Source organism: Raphanus sativus, chromosome 9 (genome assembly GCF_000801105.2).
Source record: "Raphanus sativus cultivar WK10039 chromosome 9, ASM80110v3, whole genome shotgun sequence".
NCBI classification, from domain to species: Eukaryota; Viridiplantae; Streptophyta; class Magnoliopsida; order Brassicales; family Brassicaceae; genus Raphanus; species Raphanus sativus.
The window spans coordinates 2,211,097-2,237,478 of NC_079519.1; the positions used below are offsets into that span (position 1 = coordinate 2,211,097).

The 26,382-nt window shown below is 39.7% G+C and overlaps 6 protein-coding genes, 1 non-coding gene and 1 pseudogene across 10 annotated transcripts; 5 read left to right on the forward strand and 3 right to left on the reverse strand.

Annotated features, from left to right (window-relative positions):
* The first annotated feature begins 1,370 nt into the window (after nucleotides 1-1,370).
* Nucleotides 1,371-4,082, forward strand: LOC108823287 (transcription factor bHLH49). Of its 4 annotated transcripts, XM_018596460.2 has the most exons (10): nucleotides 1,371-1,612; nucleotides 1,760-2,095; nucleotides 2,180-2,666; nucleotides 2,742-2,951; nucleotides 3,033-3,098; nucleotides 3,170-3,238; nucleotides 3,344-3,415; nucleotides 3,486-3,650; nucleotides 3,723-3,831; nucleotides 3,932-4,082. In XM_018596460.2, exons 2-10 carry the CDS (start codon nucleotides 1,911-1,913, stop codon nucleotides 3,970-3,972), a joined length of 1,404 nt encoding a protein of 467 aa, XP_018451962.1. In that variant the 5' UTR covers nucleotides 1,371-1,612; nucleotides 1,760-1,910; the 3' UTR covers nucleotides 3,973-4,082. The 4 variants fall into 4 exon arrangements, with proteins under 4 accessions (XP_018451962.1, XP_018451958.1, XP_018451959.1 ...); XM_018596456.2 differs by having other exon boundaries at nucleotides 1,760-2,666; XM_018596457.2 differs by having other exon boundaries at nucleotides 1,760-2,666; nucleotides 3,935-4,082.
* Nucleotides 4,083-5,335: 1,253 nt separating this feature from the next.
* Nucleotides 5,336-7,447, forward strand: LOC108823547 (putative pentatricopeptide repeat-containing protein At1g68930; annotated as a pseudogene).
* On the reverse strand, nucleotides 6,813-11,058 carry LOC108823546 (putative U-box domain-containing protein 42). The gene is made up of 4 exons (XM_018596777.2): nucleotides 10,456-11,058; nucleotides 9,053-10,369; nucleotides 8,654-8,963; nucleotides 6,813-8,552 (listed from the first exon to the last, which is right to left on the reverse strand). The coding sequence occupies exons 1-4, from the start codon at nucleotides 10,459-10,461 to the stop codon at nucleotides 6,943-6,945; spliced, it is 3,243 nt and encodes a 1,080-aa protein (XP_018452279.2). The 5' UTR covers nucleotides 10,462-11,058; the 3' UTR covers nucleotides 6,813-6,942.
* A 667-nt stretch (nucleotides 11,059-11,725) lies between these two features.
* LOC108824503 (uncharacterized) lies at nucleotides 11,726-13,277 on the forward strand. The gene is made up of 2 exons (XM_018597939.2): nucleotides 11,726-12,483; nucleotides 12,786-13,277. Exons 1-2 carry the CDS (start codon nucleotides 11,726-11,728, stop codon nucleotides 13,144-13,146), a joined length of 1,119 nt encoding a protein of 372 aa, XP_018453441.2. The 3' UTR covers nucleotides 13,147-13,277.
* Nucleotides 13,278-13,813: 536 nt separating this feature from the next.
* LOC108827855 (DNA-directed RNA polymerase 1, mitochondrial) lies at nucleotides 13,814-19,329 on the reverse strand. The gene is made up of 19 exons (XM_018601355.2): nucleotides 18,446-19,329; nucleotides 18,147-18,380; nucleotides 17,919-18,052; nucleotides 17,756-17,822; nucleotides 17,541-17,599; nucleotides 17,250-17,367; nucleotides 17,019-17,132; nucleotides 16,763-16,894; nucleotides 16,252-16,668; nucleotides 16,078-16,128; nucleotides 15,880-15,950; nucleotides 15,698-15,782; nucleotides 15,403-15,555; nucleotides 15,212-15,286; nucleotides 15,030-15,119; nucleotides 14,900-14,947; nucleotides 14,679-14,793; nucleotides 14,475-14,578; nucleotides 13,814-14,371 (listed from the first exon to the last, which is right to left on the reverse strand). Exons 1-19 carry the CDS (start codon nucleotides 19,172-19,174, stop codon nucleotides 14,261-14,263), a joined length of 2,907 nt encoding a protein of 968 aa, XP_018456857.2. The 5' UTR covers nucleotides 19,175-19,329; the 3' UTR covers nucleotides 13,814-14,260.
* A 174-nt stretch (nucleotides 19,330-19,503) lies between these two features.
* TRNAM-CAU (transfer RNA methionine (anticodon CAU)) lies at nucleotides 19,504-19,575 on the forward strand. The gene has a single exon. It is a non-coding gene; the product is annotated as a tRNA-Met (tRNA).
* A 675-nt stretch (nucleotides 19,576-20,250) lies between these two features.
* Nucleotides 20,251-22,533, forward strand: LOC108827857 (transcription factor BIM2). The gene is made up of 7 exons (XM_018601357.2): nucleotides 20,251-20,469; nucleotides 20,548-20,632; nucleotides 21,037-21,106; nucleotides 21,197-21,292; nucleotides 21,533-21,891; nucleotides 22,019-22,148; nucleotides 22,227-22,533. The coding sequence occupies exons 1-7, from the start codon at nucleotides 20,352-20,354 to the stop codon at nucleotides 22,308-22,310; spliced, it is 942 nt and encodes a 313-aa protein (XP_018456859.2). The 5' UTR covers nucleotides 20,251-20,351; the 3' UTR covers nucleotides 22,311-22,533.
* LOC130499385 (uncharacterized) lies at nucleotides 22,484-25,627 on the reverse strand. Its single transcript, XM_056993365.1, has 6 exons — nucleotides 25,159-25,627; nucleotides 24,963-25,078; nucleotides 23,928-24,628; nucleotides 23,722-23,841; nucleotides 22,862-23,649; nucleotides 22,484-22,773 (listed from the first exon to the last, which is right to left on the reverse strand). Exons 1-6 carry the CDS (start codon nucleotides 25,518-25,520, stop codon nucleotides 22,575-22,577), a joined length of 2,286 nt encoding a protein of 761 aa, XP_056849345.1. The 5' UTR covers nucleotides 25,521-25,627; the 3' UTR covers nucleotides 22,484-22,574.
* Nucleotides 25,628-26,382: the final 755 nt, after the last annotated feature.

Consider the following 26,382-nt stretch of genomic DNA (forward strand, 5'->3'; position numbering starts at 1 on the left):
TATTCAATGTTACTTTCCTTTTATAGGGGGATCAATGAATTAAAATAAATTATTTGATTTGATAAAATGACTTTATATTCTTATATATCTATAGACTACATAAAATAATAAACCAAAATATTTATTTGAATTGATAAAATGACTTTATATACCATATTTTCGACAATTAGTTACCATAAATAGTTATTAATAATATTATGTAAACCATTTGGAATCTAAAATATTTATTTGAATTAATAAAATGGCTTTATATCATACTTTCGACAATTAGTTACCATAAATAGTTATAAATAATATTATGTAACTCATTTGAAAAGTGATGTTAATTGGTCATTAAATTATTTTTTTCCTTGCAATTAGTATTCAATGGTACTTTTCTATTATAGTGGGATCGATGAATTAAATGATATATCGAAATTACAAAATAAGGTAAGTATTTAGAGGGCTTCCCTTTTTAGTAGTGTCGATGGAAAAAATAAATCAAAAAGAAATTCTAAAAAATCAACCAATAGAATCGATAGAATTCTTATGAGAAAGGCTGTGAGAGTGCCAGCTGGCAAATGTACTTTCTTTTAATATATAGAAAGATTATAATAAATAAAATTAAAAATTATCGGCCAATAAAATTATAATAATTAAGAGTTCATTTATGATCGACACGTAATAAAAATCACTTATGTGACTTCTCAATCAATATATAGTAAATTTATTTTTTATAAATAATTTATAACATTCTGTAAATTATTTTAAAATTCTGATAAATTTATTCTTTAAACAACGATAAATAATCTAAAAATAATGTTAAAAAAAATTTGGATTTTTTAATATTTAAAATAATTATTATATAATTATATTCGAATACAATTCATCAAGTAGAGTATAAAACTATTATAATTATCTTATATAAAATTTCGTTCATTATATTTTATAGTTTATAAATATTAAAAGTAAGAAATAAAATATTATTAATCTTTCTATAATTTCTATATTTGAGAAGCTTTCCAAATTTCTAATATGAATGCCTTATCCATAAAGTATGTCATTGTTAAGAACGTATTAATTATATGGATTCAAATTTGGTAATGTTTGTGTCGATCAAATATACTATATTAATAAGACTGTATTAATTATATGGATTCAAATTTGGTAATGTTTGGTCGATTATAAAAAATAAATGAAAAAGAAATTATCAAAAATTTAACCAATAAGATTAAGAGAATTAATCCTAGAAGCTCTCTATGAATGCCACCTAAGCAAAAATCACTAAAATGACTTCTCTTTTAATGTATAGGAGGATGCTTGGCATTGGCAATGGCGGTGTTTATGTTAAATGATCAAAAAGCTCTTATTTTTATGCAAGCGTGGGATATAAATCCACAACCTTTTTTTTAAGATTTTTTATTTTCTTTCTTTCTCTCTTTCCCCTTTCTTCTAAAAAGCCACTCATTTGCTCTCTCTCTCTCTCTCTCTCTCTCTGCAGCTTGAAGAACAGAGAAAAAGGGTTTTGTCATCTGACCAAAGGACCCATTTCAATAAAGTTTTCTTTGGCGAGAAATTGAGGAAAAGTTTGAAGCTTTTGAACAGAAAGTGGCAATAGATTCTGCAAAAATGGGTATTTTTTCTTAGCCTCATCACCTGCTTAAAATCTGGTCTAGGGTTTTATCAAACCTCTGTTTTTTTCTTCTTCTAGGGTTTCTTACGAAACAAATCTTTGTTTTTTTTGTTCTTTCTTTAATTGAATCAATTCGTTTTCTTACAGGTGGATTTTGCAGCTCTAAAGACCAAAGTAGTTGTGTTTCTGTGGGAACTTCTTTTGTTTTGTAGCTGTCTGAAGTTGATTGATCCTGGAGTTGGGTTTTGGGTTTAGTGTCTTTTTTTCTTTTCTTTCTGATAGCTGTTAGGAGAGAGAGATGGATGTAAGTGAGAAAGATGAGTTGAGGAACGGTGACACAACTGCAAACTATGATGATGAGTCTGCTAATAATAATAATCCACCTCCAGATTGGAGAGTCTCTGGCTCTAATCAAGTCTCTGCACCAAACGATTCATACCCTCCTGAGAATCAGATGATGGATTCGTTTGGGCAGACTCTCTGGTATGATCCAACAAACGTTCAAGCTGTAGGGTATGGTGGTTTCAACGGTGTTAATAATGCCTCTTCTTCTTCGTCTTCCTTTAGGGGTAATAATAATATGGATAGATCTCTTGAGATGGGTTGGAACCTGTTGCCTCCTAAAGGCAACGGGATGTTCTTGCCTAATGCTAGTAGCTTCCTGCCTCCTCCGAGTATGGCTCAGTTCCCTGCTGATTCAGGGTTCATTGAGCGTGCGGCGAGGTTTTCGCTCTTTAGCGGTGGGAGTTTTAGTGATATGATGAATCACCACCATCAGCAGCAGCAGCAGCAGCAGCCACTTGGGAATCCTACTGAGTCGATTGGTTTGTTTCTTCCAAGTAATGTTGGTGTAGCTCACAATGATGCATCTGCAGCGATGAAAGAGAGTAATGTTGTTAGATCTAGTGAACAAGGTAATAAACAGAATGTTCCTGGCTCTGGTAATGTGTCTGAGGATACTCAGTCTAGTGGTGGTGGTGGTGGTAATGGTCAGAAAGGTGGGGAGGCTTCTTCTAAAGGCTTTGACTCAAAGAAGAGAAAAAGAAACAGACAGGTGAGTTTTTTTACTCTTTTTGATTTGGTCCTCTCTTGTCTTAACGTTTTTGGTGATGTATTATCTGTTGTGTAGAGTTCTGAAGCAGGACAGTCACACAGATCTCAGCAATCTGAGGAAGAAGCAGACAACAATGGTGATAAAAAGAGGAATGATGAGCAGAGTCCAAAATCACAGGGGAACAAAACAAACAGTGGGAAACAAACGTCTGATCCTAAAGATGGTTATATTCATGTGCGTGCACGTAGAGGCCAGGCCACAAACAGCCACAGTCTTGCTGAAAGAGTATAGTTTCTTTCAACCCCTCTTGGGAAGTTGAATATGAGGAAGCATTCTCTTATAATTACTTTGTTTTGTGGTTTTTAGGTGAGGAGAGAAAAAATCAGTGAGAGGATGAAGTTTCTTCAAGATCTTGTACCGGGCTGCAACAAGGTAAGAGTCTTTCTTACATGCTGATGTGTAAGAAGTGAAGCAAAGCTTATGTGTGTGTTTTGAGTTTTCAGGTGACTGGAAAGGCAGTTATGCTTGACGAAATCATAAACTATGTGCAATCTCTGCAACGCCAAGTTGAGGTATGAGAATTTTAATCATTTCTCAAACTATGTTCTCTTCTGTTTTGTGTGTTGTTGCTTGCTTCTTGTAATTGATTTGCTTTCTCTTTATTGTTTTAAAAACAGTTTTTATCGATGAAACTAGCAACTGTGAACCCACAAATGGACTTTAACCTTGAAGGTCTTCTTGCCAAAGATGTAAGAGTTTCTTTTGAAAGTTTCTTATTAATCAATTTATAACACCAACACTATATGTGTGTGTACACAGGCACTTCAACTAAGAGCTGGTACTTCATCTGCAACACCGTTTCCGCAAAACATGCCGATGGTTTATCCTCCTCTACCACATGGATTCATGCAACAGACCCTTTCAAGCATGGGAAGGAACATTAGCTCACCATTGTCTCCCATAAATGGTGGATACAAGCGACAGGTATTCTACAACAGGGTCTGAAATCTGGAGAATGAGCTCATAGTCTGATTCTGTTTTTGTAATATATAATAGGAAGCAAATGGATGGGAAGGAGATCTTCAAAATGTGATACAGATTAACTATGGAGCTGGTGATGTCCCACCTGACTCTCAAGCAGCAGCAGCAGCAGCAGCAGCAACAGGTGAACATTAAAAAAAATAAAAATTTAAACCTCTTTACTTGTTTTTTCCTTTTTTTTACCAATAAGTAAAATTTGTCTTTTTTTTGTTTTTGCTTTACAGCAGCATCTCTTCCATCTTCAAACATGAAGGTTGAGCCATGAGATTTTCTTCCTGTTAGATAGAAATGTTATATTCTTGTAATCTTTTTTTTTTCCTTTTTTTAATTTACTGTGTACTATATGATAAATGATAAATGATGTATTAACGAATACTACTACTACTACTAGTACTAATAAGCATTTGAGATTTAGGTAAAACGAGTAAATCAAATCGATATCTTCAACCTCCGACGGTAACGACGTGGTTCTCACTAAAACCCACCGTGTAGTTCTCCAAACCAACTAGATTCACTTCAGTTGATACTATATAGTTAAGGTTGAACAATGAAACTGATAAAATTGAAAATAATTTTATTTTTCTTTAAATCCTTGGTGGGTCACTCATTATATAAGATCTATAAGACGACGTTGACCATAAAAGCACAATAATGTAACGTGCCATTTTTCCCTTGGTTCATGCACATTATGTGAGAGAGCCGTTAATTAATCTCTATTCATTACGATTGACATCTCTCACCAACCATGGACCACAGCAACAATATGTGTCGTCTTAAATGAAGGAATTGAAGAAGAATTGATAAGTCTTCAATACTAAACCCAAGAACCGGTGAAGAACCTTAAAACTTTATTTATTTTTTTTTTGGAAAAAAAGAGGGTTAAATCCGGATCAATGATGACACAAGCCTAACCCCGGATGGAGGTACAGCTCACGGATAGACCCTCTCCTGGTCATTCAAATGAGTCGAAAGCAATAACTCATATCCGTGTGGCCGGTGAAGTTAGAACCCGAATTCACCTTATTGAGTTTCTCAATTCCCTCAAGCGCTACTAGGCCACCATCACCGGTTCCCTTACAACTTTATTGCTCAATGCTAAACCCAGGAACCGGTGAAAAACCTTAAAACTTTATTGCTGATAGGTGGAAAGAATGTATGGAGACCTTAATGTAACCCTTAGATAATGCTCTCTCTGTTTCGCAAAAAAGTATCATTTCGATATTTTCATACGTGATTGAAATGTATTAACTTTTTATTAATTACACATATTTAACCAATAAATTTAAGATAAACAAAATTATTTATAAAATCAATCTATTTTGTAATTGCATTAAACTTTTAAAATATTATTTTTATTTAACATGAAAAAGAAAAATAAAAATGACTCTTTAAAAAAACAGAATGGGTATTAGATTATTTCAACATTTAGTACCATGATACTAATATACTTAGTTTTATTTCCCGCGGCCAGTTTAAAACATCCAATAAAGTGAGCAGGACTGACAATGGCATCGAACACTTGAAAACGATGGCTTGAGTTCGGAGCTAGAAAACCAAAGCCGCCACTTGAAAACGATGCACGGACACGTCATCGTGCACGTGTACGCGAGAATCCGAAAGTCAACTTAATGCACGCCGAAGTGTTCGACGAAATTCCCCAACCAAACCTCTACTCCTGGAACAGTCTCCTCATGGCCTATTATCAATCCGGGCATCATCTCTCGGGGATGGAACGTACCTTCAAGAAGCTTCCAGGTCGTGAAGGTGTCTCCTAGAACTTGCTCATCTCCGGGTATTCTGTTCATTCCTTGAGTGGGCTTGTGGGTGAAGCTGGCAAGGCTTATAACACGATGATGGAAGATTGGTCTGGTAATGTTTTGACTAGGGTTAGTGTGATGACGATGCTGAAACTCTGTTCCGACAACGGGCATGTTGGTTTGAGGAAGCAAGTTCACGTGCAGGTTGTGAAACGTGGGTACAGCATGGACTAAAACCTGATGGTGTGACATTGACCGGTGATATATCAGCTTGTAGTAGAGCAGGGCTAGTGGAGAAAGGGCAAAGATATTTTGAGTTAATGACAAATGAATACGGAATAGTACACCCAGTAATGGTCATTAGTCTTGCATGATCGATCTCTTCAGTCGATCTGGAAGGTTAGAGGAAGCCATGAGTTTCATAGATGGGATGCCTTTTCCCCCAGATGCGATTGGTTGGATCACTTTACTCAGTGCATGTAGAAACAAAGGTAACTTAGAAATAGGTAAACTTGCGGCTGAGTCACTCATAGAACTAGATCCTCATCATCCTGCTGGCTATACCTTACTATTAAGCCTATATGCTTCTAAAGGAAAATGGGATTGTGTGGCGCAGTTAAGGAGGGAGATGAGAGAGAAGAAAGTGAGAAAAGAACCTGGACAGCTGGATCAAGTGGAAAGGGAAATTGCAGCAGATGACGAGTCAAGTCCTTACTTGGATCAGATATATGCTAAGCTCGAGGAACTGAACCAAAAAAATCATAGAAGATGGTTACAAACCGGATACTAGTTTTGTTCAGCATGATGTAGAGGAGGCAGTTAAATTAAAGATGCTGAACTATCACAGTGAAAGACTCGCCATTGCGTTTGGGTTAATATTTGTACCCTCAGGCCTATCTATTAGAGTAGGGAAAAACCTTAGAGTGTGTGTGGATTGCCACGTTGCTACTAAACATATCTCCAGAGTAACTGGTAGAGAGATAATTGTTAGAGATGCTGTTAGGCTTCACCGTTTTAAAGATGGAACTTGCTCATGTGGAGACTTCTCGTTCTGGTAGGGCTGTCATCTTGGAATTTTCTGACACAGAGCCAAGCATGATGATTCTCCATTGCGAATCTGACAAAATCAGAACATAGGAGGGAAGTTTCAGTTCAACTACAAGTCTGATTACTTGGAAAAGGAGCCGCTCCATCACCTACCTGAACAGATTAATATAAAGAAGAAGAAGAACAAGTAAGCTTATCTCACTTTACTTCCATTATGTTCTCAGGTTTCTGATCCTAGACTTCTCATTTTATCTATGCTGATACAATGTCAGTAGGATTCTAAACTGACCAGTCGAGGATGTTGAAGTTAAAAAATCTCTGTTATTTGTGTGTGACCATAACATAAAATTACATTCAAACTGAAAACTTAATGCACAGTGAATACAAAGAGAGGAATAAATCATATAATAGTCAGAGGCCCTACGGGGGATTCACATGTCATTATTCTTTTCTGTCATATAGACAGAGAAACTTGGCATCTTGTCCAAACGCCTCAAGATGTTCTCTGCCATCTGCCTTGTGTTACCATCTCCACGATGGAAGGCGCTAACCAACATACCTGACAGCATCCTGTCTTGTGATATGCCAAACGCATACTTTTGTCCACCTCTAATCAAGAACTTATCAATCATCCAAAACGCTTTTTGCAGTAGTGACTCTTTCTTGTGTTCTTTGACTGCATTTAGAATAAGCTCTACTGCATTCATTCCACTCAGCATGCTTAAACTCTGCTCCACATCGACCTTGTCGTCCAATAGCGTGCATATAGCTGATAATGCTGACTCCACTACCTCTGTTTTATCACTCTGCAGACATGCTAAAAGCTTTGTGACAGCATTTGCTTCAACCAAGCAGAAAGTGGCTTTTGCAGAACATACCCCTCTGTGGATTGCGCAGGTCTCTATCTGCTTCTTTTTAGATGAACGTAGTGAGAAGGACCTAGGCATACTCAGTGATCCCATGAACTTCGTGTTCCTAACTTGTGGTGGTGGCCTTGATAAAGTCATAGTTGTGGATGATAGATGTTCTAGTCCAGTCGCTGATAACCTTTGAACTTCGTCGCTTGATGTTTTCATCAACAAATCAGCAAACACTGATGTCAAATCATGGTTCTTGGCTAGGTACATCATCTGGGGCTCGTACAGTGTCGTTGTGAATCTCACTAAGATGCCAACTAGACCTTCTAGAAAATTAGTTGCGTATCTGCTTGTTCGTGTTCCACTTCTCTGAATCAGATGGATTGCATGCAGGATCTCAGACACTATGCTCTCGTTGACAAGCGCTAGGTTAAGAGTCAGGTTTTGGTGAGGCAGTTTAGCGAGTAGCTTGGCTGAAACAGCATGTCTCTCCGTTATCAGGTTTGCTTCCGCTGGGCACTGGATGAGATTCTCTGGCTGGCCTCTAGTTTTACACAGTCTCTCGGATAGCGTGTGACCGATGAAGGGTGTGAGTGCAATGAGAAGCTTCAAGGCTCCAACCCCCAGTTCTTCATGAGGATTGTTGATGAGTTCTATCATGGCGAAGCTCGCATCGGTTTCTTTGATCACTGAGACAATAGTTGCCATTGCTCTGGGTGATTTGGACAAGGATATGAGAATCCTGATCAAATCAATGTTCAGATCATCCGGGGTTGAGTTCTTGAGCATTTGGATGATGTTGTACACAAAGTAATCCGAGCCTAACGTGTGGCCTGTGGTGTTCACCTCAAAGGTCTCATGTTCGACCCCTGATTCGAGTATGTTTGCAAGTATTGTAGCAGCTTCGTTCCTGGAGTTCATCAGATCACTGAACATCCGCTTGGTGAACATCTCTTCCACCATGATCTTGATGATGCCTACTTCTACAAGTATTTGCTTGTTGGGGTGATACAGTGATATATGAGCAAGAGCTTTGAAAGCTGCTCTCCTTGCCTCCATGTTTTCGCTTTGCACCAGCCTGATGAGCGCAGGGCAAGCCTTCTCAGCTACATTGATTTTCTTCTCATGTCCAATATCAATTTCTACAAGGTATGCAGCCATCATCACCTGCGTCTCTTCACTCCCTGCATGCATCCCTTAATGTTTAGATGAAGTCCAAATATATACATTAATTGTTGATCATTTCACTCCAGGTTATGCTTTTATAGCACAATGGCTTCATTACCTTCTGCTAGATGAATGAGAAGAGGTTCCAAGAGCCCACTCTCTGCCATCTGCTTGATATTGTGAGGGAACTTCTCTAGATTTTTTAAGATTTGGTCTGCTGTTTCAGACGCAAAGGCATCCGACTCTTCGTTATACTTTGAGGTAACTAACATCAATATCGCCCCTGTAGCATTCCCAATCTTCTCACATGCATGTTGAGATTTCGAAAGCTCAAGCAGTAACACTAGCGCTGCATGTCTTACAGTCTGGTGACTGCTTACCAAAAATTTGATTACGCATGACATATTCATCGTATTCACAATCATTTCCTGTAAAGATAATATAAAAGAAAAATATTGAAACAAGAACTAGCTGTGTCTAAGATGCAACTTTAATAGGTAAATGAAAGAGATCAAACCTTTCCTTCATCAGTGTCTTCGTCTGCAAGTGTCTTTAACAATTGTAGCAGTTCATACCTCACATCTTTACTTCTGTACGTTAAGTATCTATCAAGCAACTGAATGATCCCAGCTTCACGGACTTTGACCTTGTTGTACTCTTTCCCTTCACAGGTCATTTGAAGATCCCTTAACGCATCGATAACCATACTCTCTGAACCGCCTAAGGACAAAGCTGCGTGAGCCACCTTGATTCTCGCCGCCTCGTTACGCACTTTCCATTCTCCAATGATGGTTTTCAATACGAGATTGGGACTTAAACCGGTTGTCGTCAACTTCTGCCCCGTAACCGGGCAGCTAATCTCATCTTGGTCTTTAAATCCATCGAACCATTCTGTTACTGCTTGTCTCTCGCAGGTTACTCCTGTCTCCGTGGTGACTGGATCTTCCATTATCTCTTTGGTCAACGGGCAGATGAATGCTTGGTACGGTGGCTCCATGAACTGTGTCACTTGTGGTAACATTGACAAAGATCCGCTGAGAGTTCCATACTTTCTCTGCCTGCTGCTAACATATGTACCCTGGCTTGGTATATCTGTTATCTCGCTTATCTGTGATTGTGATTCACTCTGAGTTTCATACTTTCTCTGGCTGCTGCTAACATATGTGCTCTGGCTTGGTATTATATCTGGTATCTGTGGTTGTGATTCACTCTGATACGTTCTCTGGCTGCTGCTAACGTATGTGCTCTGGCTTGGTATTATATCTGGTTGTGATTCACTCAGGTAACTTGCGTAGGAAACTTCAGGATCACTAGGGTAGAGATCCGTCTCTATTTGCTCTGACATCAGTTCCTCTGTCCGCCGCCTCTCAGAAATCTTCTGTAAGATCTCACTCTCACTACCATCTCCTCCAATGCTAGCATTCTGCATCTCATTTGAAAGAGTCTGGACAACCACTCCTATATACTCTTCCTCGTCGATTATTGCTTCGGGTATGGACTGTAGAGTTTCACCAATCTGCTTCACAACGCCTCCAAAGCCTGCCTCAATGCTTGGTTCTGGTCCGTTGTTGCTTTCTTGAGACATCTCGAGGAGATGCTTGGCTGCATCTATACTCTCGGATAGTGACTCAACCACATCCGTTGGACATGTGATGGAACTCTCTCCTGTCTGTATCTCCATTAACACCACCGAGACTCGATAGAAGTAGCATGCAGTTTCGAGGAAGCTCCCTGTTGTTTGCGATTGTAACAACTCCAAAGATCTGATCACCTCGGAGATGGACTTCAACAACGAGCCAATCAATGTATCGTTTGCGCCTCTATCTTCTTGGGCCTGAGATTGTATGCACAGACAAGAGAAAGGGGAGATATATCAAGAAAGGAAATGAAACAAGACAAGATTGGGAGAAAAGTTCTTACCGACATCCCATTTGTTCAAGGCTGGTTTTGTCTCTCACTCTGCTTACCAAGTCTCTCTAACTTCTACTTGATCTAGAAAAATGATTTCAAAGACACACTTGGTCCTCTGTTTCATCTGAGAAGTTGGAACCCACTAAAGGTAAATTTGTTGTGCTGATGAATGATGGTGGAGGAGACGACTTTTTAGCAGTTAGTGGGGACACAGTCAGATTCCAGAGGACTCTGTAAAGAAGTTGAAGTAGTCAAATTCAGAGAGTCCTTTATTCAAGTCTTACCTTGTTCGTCCATACAAAAGCACCAAACATAATCGTTCCAAAAGATATTTATCAGGATTTGGTTGACTTTTTTGGCTCTTCTTGTACTTAACTTCTTCAGATTGGTCGGACCACACGCCCGGGTAAGTGAAGATGATGGAAAAAGAGATTGATCTCAACCTCTCGTTGTTCCAATTCGGACTGTAGATTTTTTTTTATTTTTTGGCATATGCGTAATAGTGTACTTTTGTTTAAATAAAAGAAGGATTTGGTAGGTTACCTTATTTCTTTGAAGGGTTTGTTTGTTTAATGATAGAAGAAGTGTTTTGGAATTGGTAAGATGTGCACATTTACTTTTTTCAATTTGTTACAGTTGTGCAGAATTATATTATATGCTATAGTTGTTGGTTCTTGCTTGACACTTGGGGATAAGATATTCACATCTTTGACCTTAGCATATAAAAAAATCTAGCGGTTGCAGTTGCTTCTTCTTCTCCCCTCTGTAGGCAGAAAAAGATGTCACAATCAAACCTTCTAGATAAATTAAAGTTTTTCTAACAGTACTAGATAGATGCTTCAACTTTCTTATCTTAAATCTTTGTTTCAGAGCAACTTACACAGCTAAGAAAAGAGTCTCCCGAGCATGTAATTCTCAGATCTTATCTATTAATTCTAAGTTGGAACACAATGAAACAAATGTAACAAGGCCAGACCGTGACACAATTTACTCATATAATGAAACATGTTCTCAAAGTATGTGAGCATTAAGCCTTTTGGTCGTTTGCTAACATATCTCACCTCCAAAAGATGCAAGTAAATCTTATTTTCTTAAAGACATCAAGTAAATCTTAATTTCTTACCCTTCCTCTTCAGAGGCTTTTTCCGAATATAGAAACTTTACATTTTCTGCATTTCCAATCAATGCGAGCTCTAAAGAAACAGAGCAGAGTTTGAGTAGGGTTTTTCTCTTCTCTCCCAAAAAAAAAAGCACTTCTTAGGGTTTTTGAACAATAATAATGTCTCATCTTTTCCGCCGAGTCTCCAGGAATCTACCATCATTTCCAACCCGGAGTCTCTGTTCCCGGCGCTCGAATTTCACCACGGCGACCACACCTTACCTCCTCCTCGGCAGCGACGTCGTGGGAGACTCTCCCTGCGGCGGTAAACTCGTCAACTTTAACCTCTACGATCCCAAGACGCAACAGCAAGTAAAGATCGAAAACAAAACTCTACCAAAGGAGCTCAACGAATCTAAGTGGATAGGCTCATCAAGAGGATGGTTAGCTTCCATGAACAAGAATGACTCCACTGTCCGTCTCTCCAACCTCTCCAAGAAGAAGACGATATCTTTGCCTCCATTAACCAGAGACAAGTTTGAGCATCTTGTCAATGTCTCCATCTCCTCTGACTGTGAAGTAGTAGTGGCCGTCAAGTTCTACGGCTCTCGAGTCAACCTTTGTCGGCTCGGCGACTCGGAGTGGACTTGCGTCGACGTGCCTTGCCCGTCTTTCCACTCTTCTGCTGTCATTTACTCGGAGAGAGACGAGAGATTCTACTTGAACAACTGTAACCCTGACTACACCGGTCCAACCGATTTCACGCCGAGATCTAATCCCGGTTTACTCACTCCGGTAATTAGTGGCTACAAGAGGTTCCCCTTCTCTAACTTTCTAGATGAGATGCCAGAGCTTGAGAAAGAAACGTGTCTCTCACGTTACAAGATCCAACAGCAACTAGTCCAGTCATCCTCTGGCCAATCCTTCATCGTTTGTTGGTAATCTTTTCAAATTTTTTTTTTAAACTCGGGGACCGATTCTGAGCATAAGCTAGTGAATCATTAGTATCTATCTAACTCCTAAATTTTAAGATTTTTTTATATATATAGATCTTTAAATTTATAATTATATAATTCATTACTAAATTGTTTATAAACCTTGAAAACTTTTTAAAAAATTATACATACATATATATATATATATATATATATATCTAAATTATAAAAAAATAATACTATAGAATTATTATTAAAATTGTCTACAACTACCAAAATTTGAGATTGTCATATGTTGTTGTTAGGTTTGTGGAAAGATTTGATGACAAAGGTGAAGCTGCGCCATGGGGAGACACGAGTTACAACAACAACAAGGAAGGTCTTTGCAAGAAGACACACAAGATCATGGTCTTTAGGCAAGACGAAGAGCTAGGTGTTGGTCCCTACACTGATGATATTGGCGATCTCTGCATTTTCTTGGGCGATAATGAATCATTTTGTCTCTCTGCCAAGGACTACCCTGGTCTTAACCCTAATTCGGTTTACTTTGGCGGCCATGGTTCCGGTTTTGGCATCTGCGATCTGGCTACTCGCACCATCTCATATCTCTCCGACTCTCCTTCACCACCAGGTCGCATGTTTTGGATTCCTCCCAGCTCCGCATAGTAGCTAGATGAAGGCATTTAGGTTTTTTCTTTTTCATGGTGTTTAAATTGAACATCTTTCTAATTTATTAGGACTTCCATGAACATTGCTTGCTATGCAAGCAACTACTTCAACTCCTCTGCTTTCAGGCAATATTTTGAAGTAAACACAGAACATACCAAAAGCATGTTTTTGAAGATCAAAAAAAGAAGCAGAAGCAAATTAACCCTGAAGGCGTCTGAGCCTGTTATGACCAGAGTTCTTGATGAACCACTCAGGCTTGAACATAGCAACAAGTTATCCCAACACCCTCACACACAGAGAAATTGAATTCATTGACGCCTTTAAGGAACCAGGTAGTTGTAGGTCTTAATAATACCACATGAAAACCCTTTAAGACCAAACCCAAAACTTCTCCGTTGATGTCACTTGTATATCATCTCTTAAAGTACAAGAACAACAAGAACATTCCTTTCAGGTTTTTTTAATCAAGCCACTAAGCTAAAGTAGTACCTTTGGTTAAATCTGAAATGAAAACACTATCATGATTACTGGTCAATTTTTACTTTGTACATTTATTCATTTTATATAACTTTTTTTTTGAAATAAATTACTCTTCAGTTTTACTGTGCTTCATGATTATTGCACTCATATGAGCTTATTCCACAATTTGAATCTGAAACGCATGAGTATAATGTCGTATAATATTAAAAAGAAACAACTTACACGTCAATCCAAAATTGAAGAGTCCACTAAGATCACCTAAATGATTTTCATTTAGCACATGTTTTTAGTTATTACAACACTTAAACTCCGTAAAAGACTAGAGAGCTGAAACTGAATCTTTTGACAAAGCTATCTGGAGCGCCACGCCATTGGTTCTATCTATCTATCCTTTCCCTAATGCCAATCTTTGAAACACTCTTTTTCTGTGTTATTTACAGGTAATCCCTAAGCCCCACCTCTGAACTGAGGTTAACCATACTTCAACATTCCTCAATTTGCTGATTGCAAATAACCTTTTTTCCCTTTGATCAATATTGGCATGAAGAGGCAAAACTTACTCTGCCCTGAATGTTGTTAGATGGAACATTGGAGCTTCCATTATGCAATAGTAACGTGAATGTGCTGCAACTTAGTTGAAGAAGTATGGCGACCGTATGACCTCCCTCAGATCAAAGTCGCCTCGTTCTGGCAATGGTGGAAAAGTTAGGCCTGGGAATGACTTCTGGAAACTCTCCAGCAACTATCAATACACACATATAACACAATCCATCACGAGGTTAGTTAATAAAAAAATGGTAACTGTAAGCCCCTGAAAGCTATATAATAAGGAGAGTCTAGATTACATTTTCTAAGATTGGTTTGTCGTAGAGCTCGACAAACTTCTCTCTGAGTATATTGTTCATAAGTTCAACATCACATGCGTGAGTCCAGAATGAGTCATGCACCCCTACAAAATTTCAAATCCGTTATTATGAGTAAAGAAGATAAAGAGTGAAGAAAATCTATATCAGAACATGCATATATGGAGAAAGCTAGAAGTTGCTGACCTGCAAAACTCAAACCCGCCTCGTTGCAGGCGACTGCTGTCATCATCATGTGAGACCCATCAAGGGAATGTACAAAATTTGGTGCGAAAGCTGTCATCTGCTTCCTTGCCATGACCTGAACCAACAATACAGCATATGTATGATGCACAAAGTTGAGACAAATTCTGCTTAAAAACTTGTTAAAATACAAAGATAAGAAGAAGATGAAGGCGGTTGGTTACCTTTTCAGTCTCTCGTTGTAGAGTTAACACCTGAAGAGTAGTCTTAACCTGCAAAAAGATTCATTGCCCCCTCAGCTGATGACCATTTGTGCTCTTGGTTGATCAAAGAAGTTGAAAAAAGAGGAATTACCAAGTGTCTTTCATTCTTCCGATAAGGTTGTACAACGGGAAGCCCAAGAGGAGTCGTCCAACAAACTGCTTTGTTTTGTGAAGCTATTATCTGTCCACCACCACAGAAAAAACAATCTCTCATTGTTGTCAAGTGAAAAATTCTTTCAAAGAAGAGCGTCATGGATTATAATAAGAACTGACCTTTGCACATTCACCAAACCAGCTCATGATGGCTCTAGCAGCTTCAAACATCTCTTCCAGTGCTTTCAAAGTGACCTAGAAACATAACCAATTGAGGAATCAGCATTTGGTTTCCAAAATCCAAAAAGAAAAAATCATTCACAATTCAATAATGCATAACTACTCAAATATTTGGCAGAAGATGTTCTTACTCTTGCTGCATAACAAGATGCATGAAAATTTTGTGAATCGTCTGCAAAGGCGCCACGCTCTTTTAATCTCTTCTTGATTTGGTCACGAGCGCCACTGTAAGTAACACCATACACTGATGTCATGACAGTCTGTTTTACCAGCTTCCTGTCAACCTAAGAAATTTCAACAATAGTAGAGTAATTCTATCAGATAATATGTTCATACGCAAGTAATAAAGAAGATGGTTGTCTTGTCAGGTAGTAATATATTTGGCAGAAGGTAGCTCAATTTAACAAGTAAAAGATGTCAAAAAACCTGGTCGAGCATGAGCTTGGCATACGTGGCATTGGGAAATGTTTCAGGATCTTCCTCTGCGTCTTCCCGCATGATCTTGAGAACTCTGATTTAAAATTTAAACCAAATAAAAATAAGACCGTCAGATAACAGCGTCAATGTAGCCAGAGAAATAAAGGAATAAAGAGAGATAGAGAAAGTACCTAGCAGCAATATCTGCATACACATCAGCCGGCTTTTCACCTGTAAAAAGGTTGACAGCAGCTGCTCCAATCTATGATCAGAACCAATCAAAACAAAATGAATCAAACAAACCTAGAGGAGAAATATATTTTCATACGTACGGATGGATGTATCTAATTAAAAAAAAAAAGCTATTTACTGTAATACTATTGGCATACCTGATCCCTCCCAAGAGCAGCATAGTGTTGTAAACCATTACATGAACCATCCTGGAAATAACGATTAATACAGAAACTAAGATTATATATACAAAAAGCGAGATGATGATAACCTTTTGGGTAAGTCATCAACCACCAACATATTTACTTCTGATGATATAATCTAGCGAGTACCTGGTGGATGGGGATATGAGATATAGCAGCTTCAGGAAAAGGGCTTCGCAAAGCTTCTGAAAGGTTCATGCAAGCAGACAAACACTGAAAGGGATCCTCTGCATTAAGCCACCATCTTTTTCCTTCAAGAGGTCTATCAGAAGAGTCAAATATATCTTCTAAGTGACTCTCTGTAAACGCAACCCGATCCTTATAAGCAAACTTATCAACACCACCACCGTATAAGTTCGCTATGTGTATCTTCAGCCACCGTAATCCTGTTTCCCCAAGAGGCTTTCCCTCGCAAAACTCGAGAATGCCACGGCAGAGATCAGACCCCAGATGGTTAAGATATGGATGCATGGGGTAGGCTCGGCCACGAAAGTCCACGTTGTGAGGGAAGTAGAAACCTTCCTCGTCCTTCATTTTACGTGCCACCTGGCTCAATCAAATGAATGTTACTACAATGATGTTTCTCATAAATCAGAACAGCGAACAGGAGAGTGCATCAAACAAGGAGTCTTTCTCTTACCTCGAGTTTGAGCTCTACATCACACCTTTGAGAATGTCTCTCGCTGTTTTCCTTATTTGCTTCCTTCATTTTCCATTTCCATTGCTTTATCTCTTCCTGGTCTTCACTGTCGGGCTCCTCTGGAATGGGTACCTTTTGGAGTTTAAAAAGAAGTGAGAAAAAACTCAAAACGAGCTTAAAATTATTCTCTGAAGAAGATGTTTAGAGAAGAGTGAAGCAGACAAAAAGAGGAAGGCGGAGGGGAGAGAGAGCTCACGTCGTCACGGTCAACCAGACCACCAACGCGACCTCCATTAGCCCAGATTCTGTCCACCAAACTCAACACCTTTTTGTTTATTCTCCATTTGGTGTTTCCAAGAGTATCTAACGCCTGGTTAAAACAAAAGGAATCAAATGAACTCAAAATGTTCAAAATTCTCTAAAGCATTCCAATATATGGTTAAGCTCAAGCAACATTCACTCATAATTCAGGTAAAGGAACTCAGACCTTGAAAACTGGCTCCAGTTGCGCCTTAGGAGTTCGTTTTATAGCAACACGTTGTTGTTTAGCTCCATGTGTTCTCATGATGTATGAAGGCAAGAAAAAGTGTGCCCCTTGATCATACCTGTAAAATACTATCAAGTTACATAGCAATTTTAGGAACCTACTTGAATGAGATCATTTTCAGGATATACCAAGACAGCTACACACAAACGAATGCCCAGAAGAAAAGGATAAAAGGGGATCTAGCAGAAGTAAACAGCATGAGCCCTAACTATTGGCAAAAACATATCATACCCTGTCCAGTTCTGGGGAGGTATCAGCATTGGCAAGTAGGGAATGACCATATGTCTAGCCTGATTACATAAAGGAAAATAGTTACAAAGTGACAGAAAGATTATCTCAGATTAAATGTATAGTTGTAAAAGATTGTTCACACAAAACATCACAAAGGTATATGACTGATATCCGATTAAAAAAGGAGCAAAACCAAAGTCCACAATTATGCTTACGGATTTGTCAAGGCCCTTTCGGATAAGAGGATCGCATTCGATGCAACCATACTTCCTGCTTAACTTTCTGAGGAAGAAAACAATAGAATGTAGATAATCAGCAGGGAGATACATACACAGATTCATGTGAAATGAGCACAAACAGAATCACATGACTCTTTACTTATTCTCTATCGTGACGGTTCTGGAAGATTGCTTAAAAGCAGGCCGGATCTCAGGTGGACCATCATCAAACTGTTCAGCCGGAGGTTGTATATATGCAGTCTCCATCAATAACTGAATCAAACGTGCACCAACCTAGAATTGCAAGAACCAAAAATTTATATCACAGTAATTACAGTAAAAAGCGTTTCTGGCAATGAAACAAGTGTGGAAAGGTAACAAAACAAACCTTCACTTGAGCCTCTTGACCCCATGACTTGAACGAGTCATGTGCCTTCTTCACTATCCCTCTCACTTGCCTCACCTTATGCTTTTTCAACAATGTATTAATCTGTTTCTTCAGCTTCAATGTTTCTTTGGTCTCAACCTCTCCTGAACCATCTACACCTTCTGATTCATCATCCTCCTGAGTCGCAGCATTTTTCTTCTTCTTAGCTTTCTTCATAAAGCTATTGATCCTAGCCTGATAACACATACCATTAAAACCAAACCTACACAACACAATTAACAGAGATTCCAACTCATTACCTCCTGCTCAATAGCCTCCCCAATCTGAGTAGCAGCATTAACAACCTTAACAACCCCAACACCTTCAGCGTTAGTCATCAACAGCCCCATCATCTTATGCATAGTGATAACCGCCATCATATCAGCAGGCAACTGCTCCATATACGACGCGTAAGGTATCTTCCCTTTCTTCACCTTAAACCCATCGAGATCCGCCTGAATCGCGTCTCGGAGAGGCTCGAACCAACCAAGGAACAGAGACTTCACGTAAGGAAGATTCGGCGCGAGCCTCTGCTCGCACATATCCTCTATAATCTCCTGGCACTCTTTAGCAGCCTTCTCCCACTCTTCAGTCTCCAGCTTCACCTGCCTCTGCTTCAGCGAGTTGTACTTCTGAGCTCCCATCCCGCAGACCACTTTCGCCGGCTGTTTCGCTAAAAGCCTCGCCCTTTTGCGGACCCTTTCGGTCTCTTTCTCCATCGCCGTCATCAGCTCGTTGACTTCGTCGGAATCGTCTTCTGGGTCGGTCGAATCGATGGTCTGCGCAGCCGTGGCGAACCAGTGTTGATTACGAAGAACAGAGGGGACTCTTGCGAATTCGTGAACTGGGTTTGTGGGTAATCGGTTTCTAACGCTACCCCCGAGGTCAATCGAGGGAAGGATGCGACGGATTCTGTTACCGGAGAAGTTGGAATCGGAGAAAGACTTGATCTTTCTCAAAGTGGCTCTCCCGAAAATGTTCCTCCACATTTTTTTCTTCTGATCACAAAATGGGTGTGGGTACAATCGGGGTATTATACTTCCAGAGAAGACGATAAAAGCATAGAGAAGATCGAAGTGTAAGAACTCAGACTTGGGTGAAGAGAAGAGAAGATCTGAGAGAGAGAGAGCCGTGAAGTTGCAGCCGCCGAAATAAACCCTTCATAAAACCTTGGGTTGTTCCCTCAGGTTCGTGGATCGTTTTGTTTACCCGACCCGGTTATCAGATTTGGTATTGCATTTATTTGGGCTTTTAAGCCCATTGTTACGCTAATTATTTAATTAATAATATTAGTGTTGGTAGGACTTACTGCAAACAGATCAGAGTGGCGCAGCGGAAGCGTGGTGGGCCCATAACCCACAGGTCCCAGGATCGAAACCTGGCTCTGATAAGGTTTATTCTTTTTGCTTTGATAGATTTTGGGCTTCACAAAGCCCAATATGATCAAACGTGTAGCCCTCATAGTATAGTCTAGTATCGATCAAAACCTATACCAGTTTTGTAAATGCTAGTCTAGCTCTGCCACCATTTCCCTATCTCAATGATAATATTAGTTTGGTTTTTCACTGTTTTACTTTTTTGAACGACTCACTATTTTTGCTGTTTATTTCATGAATGTCTCGTGTTGATTTCAGCTATTAGCAAAATAAATAAAGTACTTATATATTTATTAGGACCAGGCATCAGGAAACTTGATAAAAAGGCGATCCTTATGTTCATTCATTCGTCCAAAACTTACTTACATATTTGACAAATACATTCAAAATTTGAAAACAGTATTTAACGAAAATATCAAATGTTAAAACGTTCATTTACAAACTCGTATATGGGGATCAACATATCACAAGAGACAACGTGGGTCACGTGACGGCCTTTCCACTGAACCCTGGTTGGTTAAAGTTCCGTCTTATCACGTGAAGCCCACGTGTCTCACAATTTACGGTTCATTAACTGGGCTAACCGGGAATCAAAACATCGGGTCGTACGCGTGTCGTTGTTAGCAAAACGTGCGGCCAAAAATAGAGGTGAGCTCACGTAGTCTCCGCCGCAGAGAATCAAACACGAGTCGCCCAAAATCAAAAAGGCTCTCGTCGTCGACGGGAAAGTAAAAGAAGAAACAAACAAAAGAGGGAAGAAGAATAAACAAACTCCTCCGTTCCGACGAAGATGAGAGCCGGAAAAGCAAATCAAGAGGAGGACGATTACGGAGAAGAAGACTTCGGCTCCAAACGGGAAGGTCCTTCCAACAACCACAACAGTAACTCCACCGCAGCAGCGAGCAGAGGTAACTCCTCCTCCGATCCAATTTTCAGCATTTTCGAGATGGAATCTGATTTTTCTAGTGTGTGTGTTTTGAAAACAGATGCAAAGGAAAACGATAAGGCTAGTGCGATACGCTCTAAGCATTCGGTGACTGAGCAGAGGAGACGAAGCAAAATCAATGAAAGGTTTTGTTTGATTCCACTAGTTGGTGCTGATCTTGTTAGCTTCAGATTTAGGAGTACACGTAGGCTTTCTTTGTTTTTTTTTATATGCAAAATACTTTGGAGCAGGCCCTGAGATTTGAGATTTAGGAGACTGGAGGCTATTTATTAATGATTTCAGCTAATTTATTTTTTTCTTTTTCAAATTTGGAGGCCTAACAAAAATGTTTTTGGAGATTTTTTTTTATGTAGTTTTTGTTTCTTAAGGCGAATGTTTCGTTAGGTTTTGCCAAGAGGACAGGAGGACTCAGTGTTTTAGGAACTCTGCTCTGCCTCAGTATATAGGGACTTAGATACATTATCATTTTTGCTTTCTCTTCTTTTATGAGTGCTGAATCATTAAATCTTTTTATTTAATTTTATTTCAGGTTTCAGATATTGAGAGAAATCATTCCCAATAGTGAACAGAAAAGAGATACTGCTTCCTTCCTTCTAGAGGTATATATATTTCATATATTGTTGTTTTTTTAGTGAGTATCCAGAGAGCTTAGATCTTGTTACCCTGATTCCATGTATTTCCATTTCTAGGTCATAGATTACGTCCAGTATTTACAAGAGAAGGTGCAAAAGTATGAAGGATCATATCCTGGTTGGAGTCAAGAGCCAACTAAGTTGACTCCTTGGGTATAATAACTTTCTCCCTTTTCTCTACGTGATCCTGAGATTTTTGGGGCTGCAGACGAGTTAAGAAAGATTTTAATAATTTGGGGGCCTAATTTTTCTTTTTTACAAATTTAGAAGTTTTTTGAGTTTAGGGCGAATGTTTCATTAGGCTTGGTCCAAGACCGGTCCTAGACAGTTATATACCTGAAAGTGTTTCTGCTAGCTTCTTGTTGAATCTTACGTTATGCTGCTTGGAAACAGAGGAATAATCACTGGCGAGTTCAGAGTTTAGCTAACCCTCCAGTAGCTGCTGCGAGTAATGGATCTGTTCCAGTTATACCATATCCTGGAAAGTTTGAAGAAAACACTGTACCCTCTTCCGCACCTGCAATCGTTGCGGAAATGCAAAACCCTGTTGACTCTGATCTAGGAAGAGTTTACAAACCAATAGACAGTCATCACGAGTTAGACCACGATGACGACAAGGAGTTACCGCCTGTACAACCAATCAACCATCCAACATTTGTACACGGTGAACAAGGTGACGGGGCAGGCCAAAGTAATAACGACCTGGTTATTGAAGGTGGAACCATTAGCATCTCCACTGCTTACTCTCATGAGTGAGTTTAAAAACCTGATACTCTTTACTCTTCCTCAACACTGTTTAACTTTTTTTCTTCTCTATAGGTGATAACAGTTGATGTGTCGGTTTCTTCTTAATGTGTACATTGCTTCTGATGTGAACAGGCTGTTGAGCTCATTAACACAAGCACTCCAGAACGCAGGCGTTGATCTGTCTCATGCTAAACTTTCCGTGCAGATCGATCTTGGGAAGCGAGCCAACCAAGGACTAACGCATAACGATCCATCCAATAAGGTTCGAAATGCTTCAATGTTTAGTGTGAGAGAAACTACATATATATCATGATCTTTTGATTCTATTTTGTAAGTGCAGATTCCATTATCCTCTGATACTGAAGGCTCTACACCATCAAGGGGAGAATCTGAACATGCTCATAAGCGGGTGAAAACACTGTAATGTCGTCTCTCCAATGCTCTGGAATATATAATATCTTCTTTTATGTACATTTGTTCGGCTTCTAGAGGCATCATCCTATGATTGTTAAGATAATAATTATGGTTAGTAGAGTCTATCGTTTCTCATGGTTTTGAGTTTGTATTATCTTCTGCATCATTCATCATTGTAACCTATCAAATATAATCTCTTGTTGAATATTAGATTCTGTTTCAAGTTCTTGTTATCTCTGAAACTGTTTACTAAACCAAAGATGATATGGATCTGTTATCTATTCTTGTGATAACCCATAACTTTGATAAGAAAAGCATAATCAAAGGCAGTCTCTTCGCATTGAGCATAGCGCCCGCCTTCACCGAAATGGCCTCCGCTCATATTTGTTTTCAAAATCACAGCTCGTGAGCAATCGTGGCACGTACTCTCCCGTATCTTAGCCACCCACTTAGCACCTTCCCACACTCCAACCCTGCCTCAACACAACACAACACAACACACCAGTTCAGGTTTATATTAAAAAAAATATGTGCAAGGATGGATATAGTGTGAAGCTTTGCCTTGAGTCATGAAACGAAGCTGTGACAAGCATTGAAGGATAGCAAACATCTCTGCGTATGTTATCATATGGAGAATAGCCAAGGATGGACCGGAAGTCGGTTTGGATGTTCGGGTTACCAAACTCTTCATGGTCCAAAAGCGTGAGAGGTAAGTTCGAATCCGATAACGTGTTTAACACGTCTACAAAAGGAACTTTCAAAATCGCAGCTTGAAACAGACTTGGATGTATATTCATGGCTGCAGCTGGAAGAAGAGCTCCTGCGCTGTGCCCAATAGCAGCAAGACGATGTCTATGCACATACCCCTTGTCCATCAGATACTTCGCACAGTAGATGAAATCTTGAACCGAGTTCACTTTGAAAGATCCAGTCCCTGATTTGTGCCATGAAAAATCCCCACCACCTCCTCCTCCCCTGACATCAGCAAAGGCAATCACCCAACCACGATCAAGCATGCTCAAACGATTTGTGCACCAGCTTTTGTCCAGAGCCTCTCCATACGCACCGTAACCTATCAATATTCCCGGGGACTCGCTCTTCTTCCATGCTTCACGGGAATACAGAACTGTAAGAGGGACTTCAACTCCATCGTGTGAAGAAACTTGTTGGCTTTCACAAACGTAAGCATCAGATAGTTCCTCCCATTTAGGCACTCCAGAATCTAACGAGTGATCTGCCGAGTACCATGGCGTACTACTATCATCAAGATCATCTGTGACTCTACCTTCCTGATGGACGATTGAGAATGATCTTCGTGACACGTCATAGTCGATGATTGTGTCAGGAATCTGCAGTTACAAAGTACTCAGAGAGTATCTTTATGGCATCAAAAGACGAAACCATTTCTTAAAGTATATTACCACAGGAGATGAAAGCACCACTCGGTAAACTGAGCTTTGAAAGTCATGGTTTGAGCCCGGTGCAACACTGCATGAATCAGCTGGAAGAGGAAAGTACCAGGGATTAAGATCCTCCATATGCTGCAAAAAGAAAAAAAAACAGAGCAGAAAGGAAAATAAACATCTTAAACAGAGTACGTTGTTAAATCACAAATCTGTTAAGTCACCTTCGTATTTGCTTCCATAGGCATATCAATGGAACATATCATAGGTGACCCTTTCTTACTTAGAAAAAACACTAGATAGTCATTGAACATGTCCATATCTTGTATCACCACATCATCATCTGGACAAAAAACAACCTGCCATTGTGATGATTCAACATCCTCCACTAGACACCTAGTCAAATAGTACCCTTCACCAGACCACTCATCCGTGGGAGCATTGGTAAGAATGTAAAAGAAGCCGTTGTGATGTTCAAGAAAACACTGCACGCCAGGGACTCTCTCGCGAGCTCTCCGCAGACCAGCCAGTGGCTTATCAGCATTTACGATATAAACCTCGGATGAAGTCCTCGAGTTCGAATTGATGGTAACGAACTTGCCATCTTTCGTACTCGTGATGTCTACACAGAAACTCGGATCACTTTCGGAGAACACCACAGTATCATCTCTCCCGTCTGATTCAACATTTGTAACAACAACCCTGTGAGGTCTTTGATGTTCATCTACAAGAGTGTAAAACAAGTTGACTCCATCTAAATCCCACGCCAAGCTCACAACTCCATCAACTTCCAACCTCGGAACCAAACACCCACTTCTGAGATCCTTAATCTGGAGAAGGAACCGCTCATCTCCCTTGGGATCAACAGTGTAGGCGAGGTAGTTATGATCAGGTGAAACCCGACATACACCAACGTGCACATAACCTGAAAAAAAGTAAGAGAAAGTATGATTAATACAATGCTATACTAAGAGCGTTTCCAACTACACTCTATTTATTTGTTTCATTGCTCTATTTTCTACTGTATCATTAGAGTAGAATATAATTCTACTATAGTTTCGAATAGTAACAGCGGATTAAACGGTGCGAAATAAACGCTAACTGCAGTGCGGTTTCTACGTATAGATATAGAAATTTTTATTACGGTTAACTGCCATGTGATACGAGGAGGTGGATTGTAACATTCAAAGCCTATAATGTTATTTTATTGTGAAAAGTAAAAATAGAATGAACGAGCGACAAAATATATAAATAGTTACCAAACTGTTGTGCAATATGATTCCAATCAAGAACAACTACTTCTTCTTCAACATTGTCCAATCTCCTACAGAGAAGAGGATACTCTTTCCCTCTGGGTATGTACTGCCTGTATAACCTGCTCAAAAATGACCTTAATTAAAGCTCCACTCTCTTTTTGCCTCAAATCAGAATAACAAAAGCTGCAGGACGACGAACCATTGTCCCCAGCGCTCGGGGGGAGTGAGAATCTCTTCGGGGATACGGGTTTTCATCTCGGAGACCAAATCGCGCCTCAGGGTCTCTGTGTCGGACATGAAAGCTTGAGCGTACGAGTTCTCGCCACGGAGGTGTTCGAGGAAATCTCTGTCGTCTGTTTTCCGCATCCAGCGGTAAGGGTCTTGTCTCGTGAAGACTCCGTGAGATGTGACGGATAATGGGATCTTTTTTGGAACCGGTGGTGGTTCTGTCGGAACAGAGAGTGAGGCTGTTCTTCGGACAAAACATTGGGTCGAGAGAGAGCGAAGAGATGATATTGTCGGCGAATTGAGACAACGCCGGAGAAGGGATGATACTGCCATGAAACTGAGTACTGTAATTGGTGGTTACTGGTTAGTAATTCACTAATTTTGTATCTATGCCAGAGACGTTATTGAAGTTTCAATTAAATCCTTTTTAGGCCCAATCCATGGATTACCGGCAGTTATTGAAGTTTCAATTCACTAATCACATGTCTTAATCTGCTCAGTCTTTTAAATATACACATGTCATAAGGGCTATTTTTAACCACCTCCTACACGATTCTCAATCTAATTTTTTTTTTTTCACAAATTGAGATTATAGAAAACCCAAAGACAAATATAAATACAGAGCCGAAGCCCAACATACTTTTGCAAACCTAGTCCAAAACCAATTTGGGCAATAAACAAAAGGAAATAAGGCCCACGGCCCATTTCAAAACACCACCGAAAGTCGACCTCTACGCCGACTCCTGTTCCAAGACTAGTCTGAGACGCTGCCGCCAAAAAAGCTTCCGCCGAAGATGACGACACCGTTGCAAAGTCCGCGTCTCACCAGTCACACCAAGTGCGTCTACCTACGCCATTCACTACTTCACCACCATAGCTTCTTCTCCTCGGGATAGCGTCGATCGATCTAATGAGATCGAGATCTAATCTCATATCTTTGAAGCCCCGAAGCTACTCCACTTAAAAACCATCTAAGATCCGTTGGATAGCAACCTCGAACTCATCGAAAGCTCATCCAACCACTCCTCCATCTCACGAAAACCCTAGAAACCACCGTCTCCGACACACGGAAACTCCGAACCGACAGAAACCGACTCCTCCGAGCCAAAAGAAACACCAAACGTCTTCAGCATCAAAAACCACATAAACGGCGAGATGGATCTAAGAGAGTCTCCATCCCTCGGGAACAAGAACC

Bases quoted from the DNA above. Each gene is read 5' to 3' on its own strand.
- LOC108827855 (XM_018601355.2), bottom strand. From the start codon at position 19,174: ATGTGGAGGAACATTTTCGGGAGAGCCACTTTGAGAAAGATCAAGTCT. The intron at 17,600-17,755 runs GTAAGCATAATT...TTATGTAATCAG, and splicing joins GAAAGGGCCTTGACAAATCC to GCTAGACATATGGTCATTCC. The intron at 17,368-17,540 runs GTATGATATGTT...AGTATTTTACAG, and splicing joins CCTCCCCAGAACTGGACAGG to GTATGATCAAGGGGCACACT.
- LOC130499385 (XM_056993365.1), bottom strand. From the start codon at position 25,520: ATGGCAGTATCATCCCTTCTCCGGCGTTGTCTCAATTCGCCGACAATA. The intron at 25,079-25,158 runs GTTCGTCGTCCT...ATTTTTGAGCAG, and splicing joins CCCGAGCGCTGGGGACAATG to GTTATACAGGCAGTACATAC. The intron at 24,629-24,962 runs GTAACTATTTAT...ACTTTTTTTCAG, and splicing joins TCATATTGCACAACAGTTTG to GTTATGTGCACGTTGGTGTA.
- LOC108823287 (XM_018596456.2), top strand. From the start codon at position 1,911: ATGGATGTAAGTGAGAAAGATGAGTTGAGGAACGGTGACACAACTGCA. The intron at 3,099-3,169 runs GTAAGAGTCTTT...TTGAGTTTTCAG, and splicing joins TTGTACCGGGCTGCAACAAG to GTGACTGGAAAGGCAGTTAT. The intron at 3,416-3,485 runs GTAAGAGTTTCT...GTGTGTACACAG, and splicing joins AAGGTCTTCTTGCCAAAGAT to GCACTTCAACTAAGAGCTGG.
- LOC108827857 (XM_018601357.2), top strand. From the start codon at position 20,352: ATGAGAGCCGGAAAAGCAAATCAAGAGGAGGACGATTACGGAGAAGAA. The intron at 20,470-20,547 runs GTAACTCCTCCT...TTTTGAAAACAG, and splicing joins CACCGCAGCAGCGAGCAGAG to ATGCAAAGGAAAACGATAAG. The intron at 22,149-22,226 runs GTTCGAAATGCT...TTGTAAGTGCAG, and splicing joins ATAACGATCCATCCAATAAG to ATTCCATTATCCTCTGATAC.
- LOC108823546 (XM_018596777.2), bottom strand. The intron at 8,964-9,052 runs GTTTGATCTCTT...TTATCTTTACAG, and splicing joins AAGACACTGATGAAGGAAAG to GAAATGATTGTGAATACGAT. The intron at 8,553-8,653 runs GTAATGAAGCCA...GGATGCATGCAG, and splicing joins TCTCATTCATCTAGCAGAAG to GGAGTGAAGAGACGCAGGTG.
- LOC108824503 (XM_018597939.2), top strand. From the start codon at position 11,726: ATGTCTCATCTTTTCCGCCGAGTCTCCAGGAATCTACCATCATTTCCA. The intron at 12,484-12,785 runs GTAATCTTTTCA...TGTTGTTGTTAG, and splicing joins CAATCCTTCATCGTTTGTTG to GTTTGTGGAAAGATTTGATG.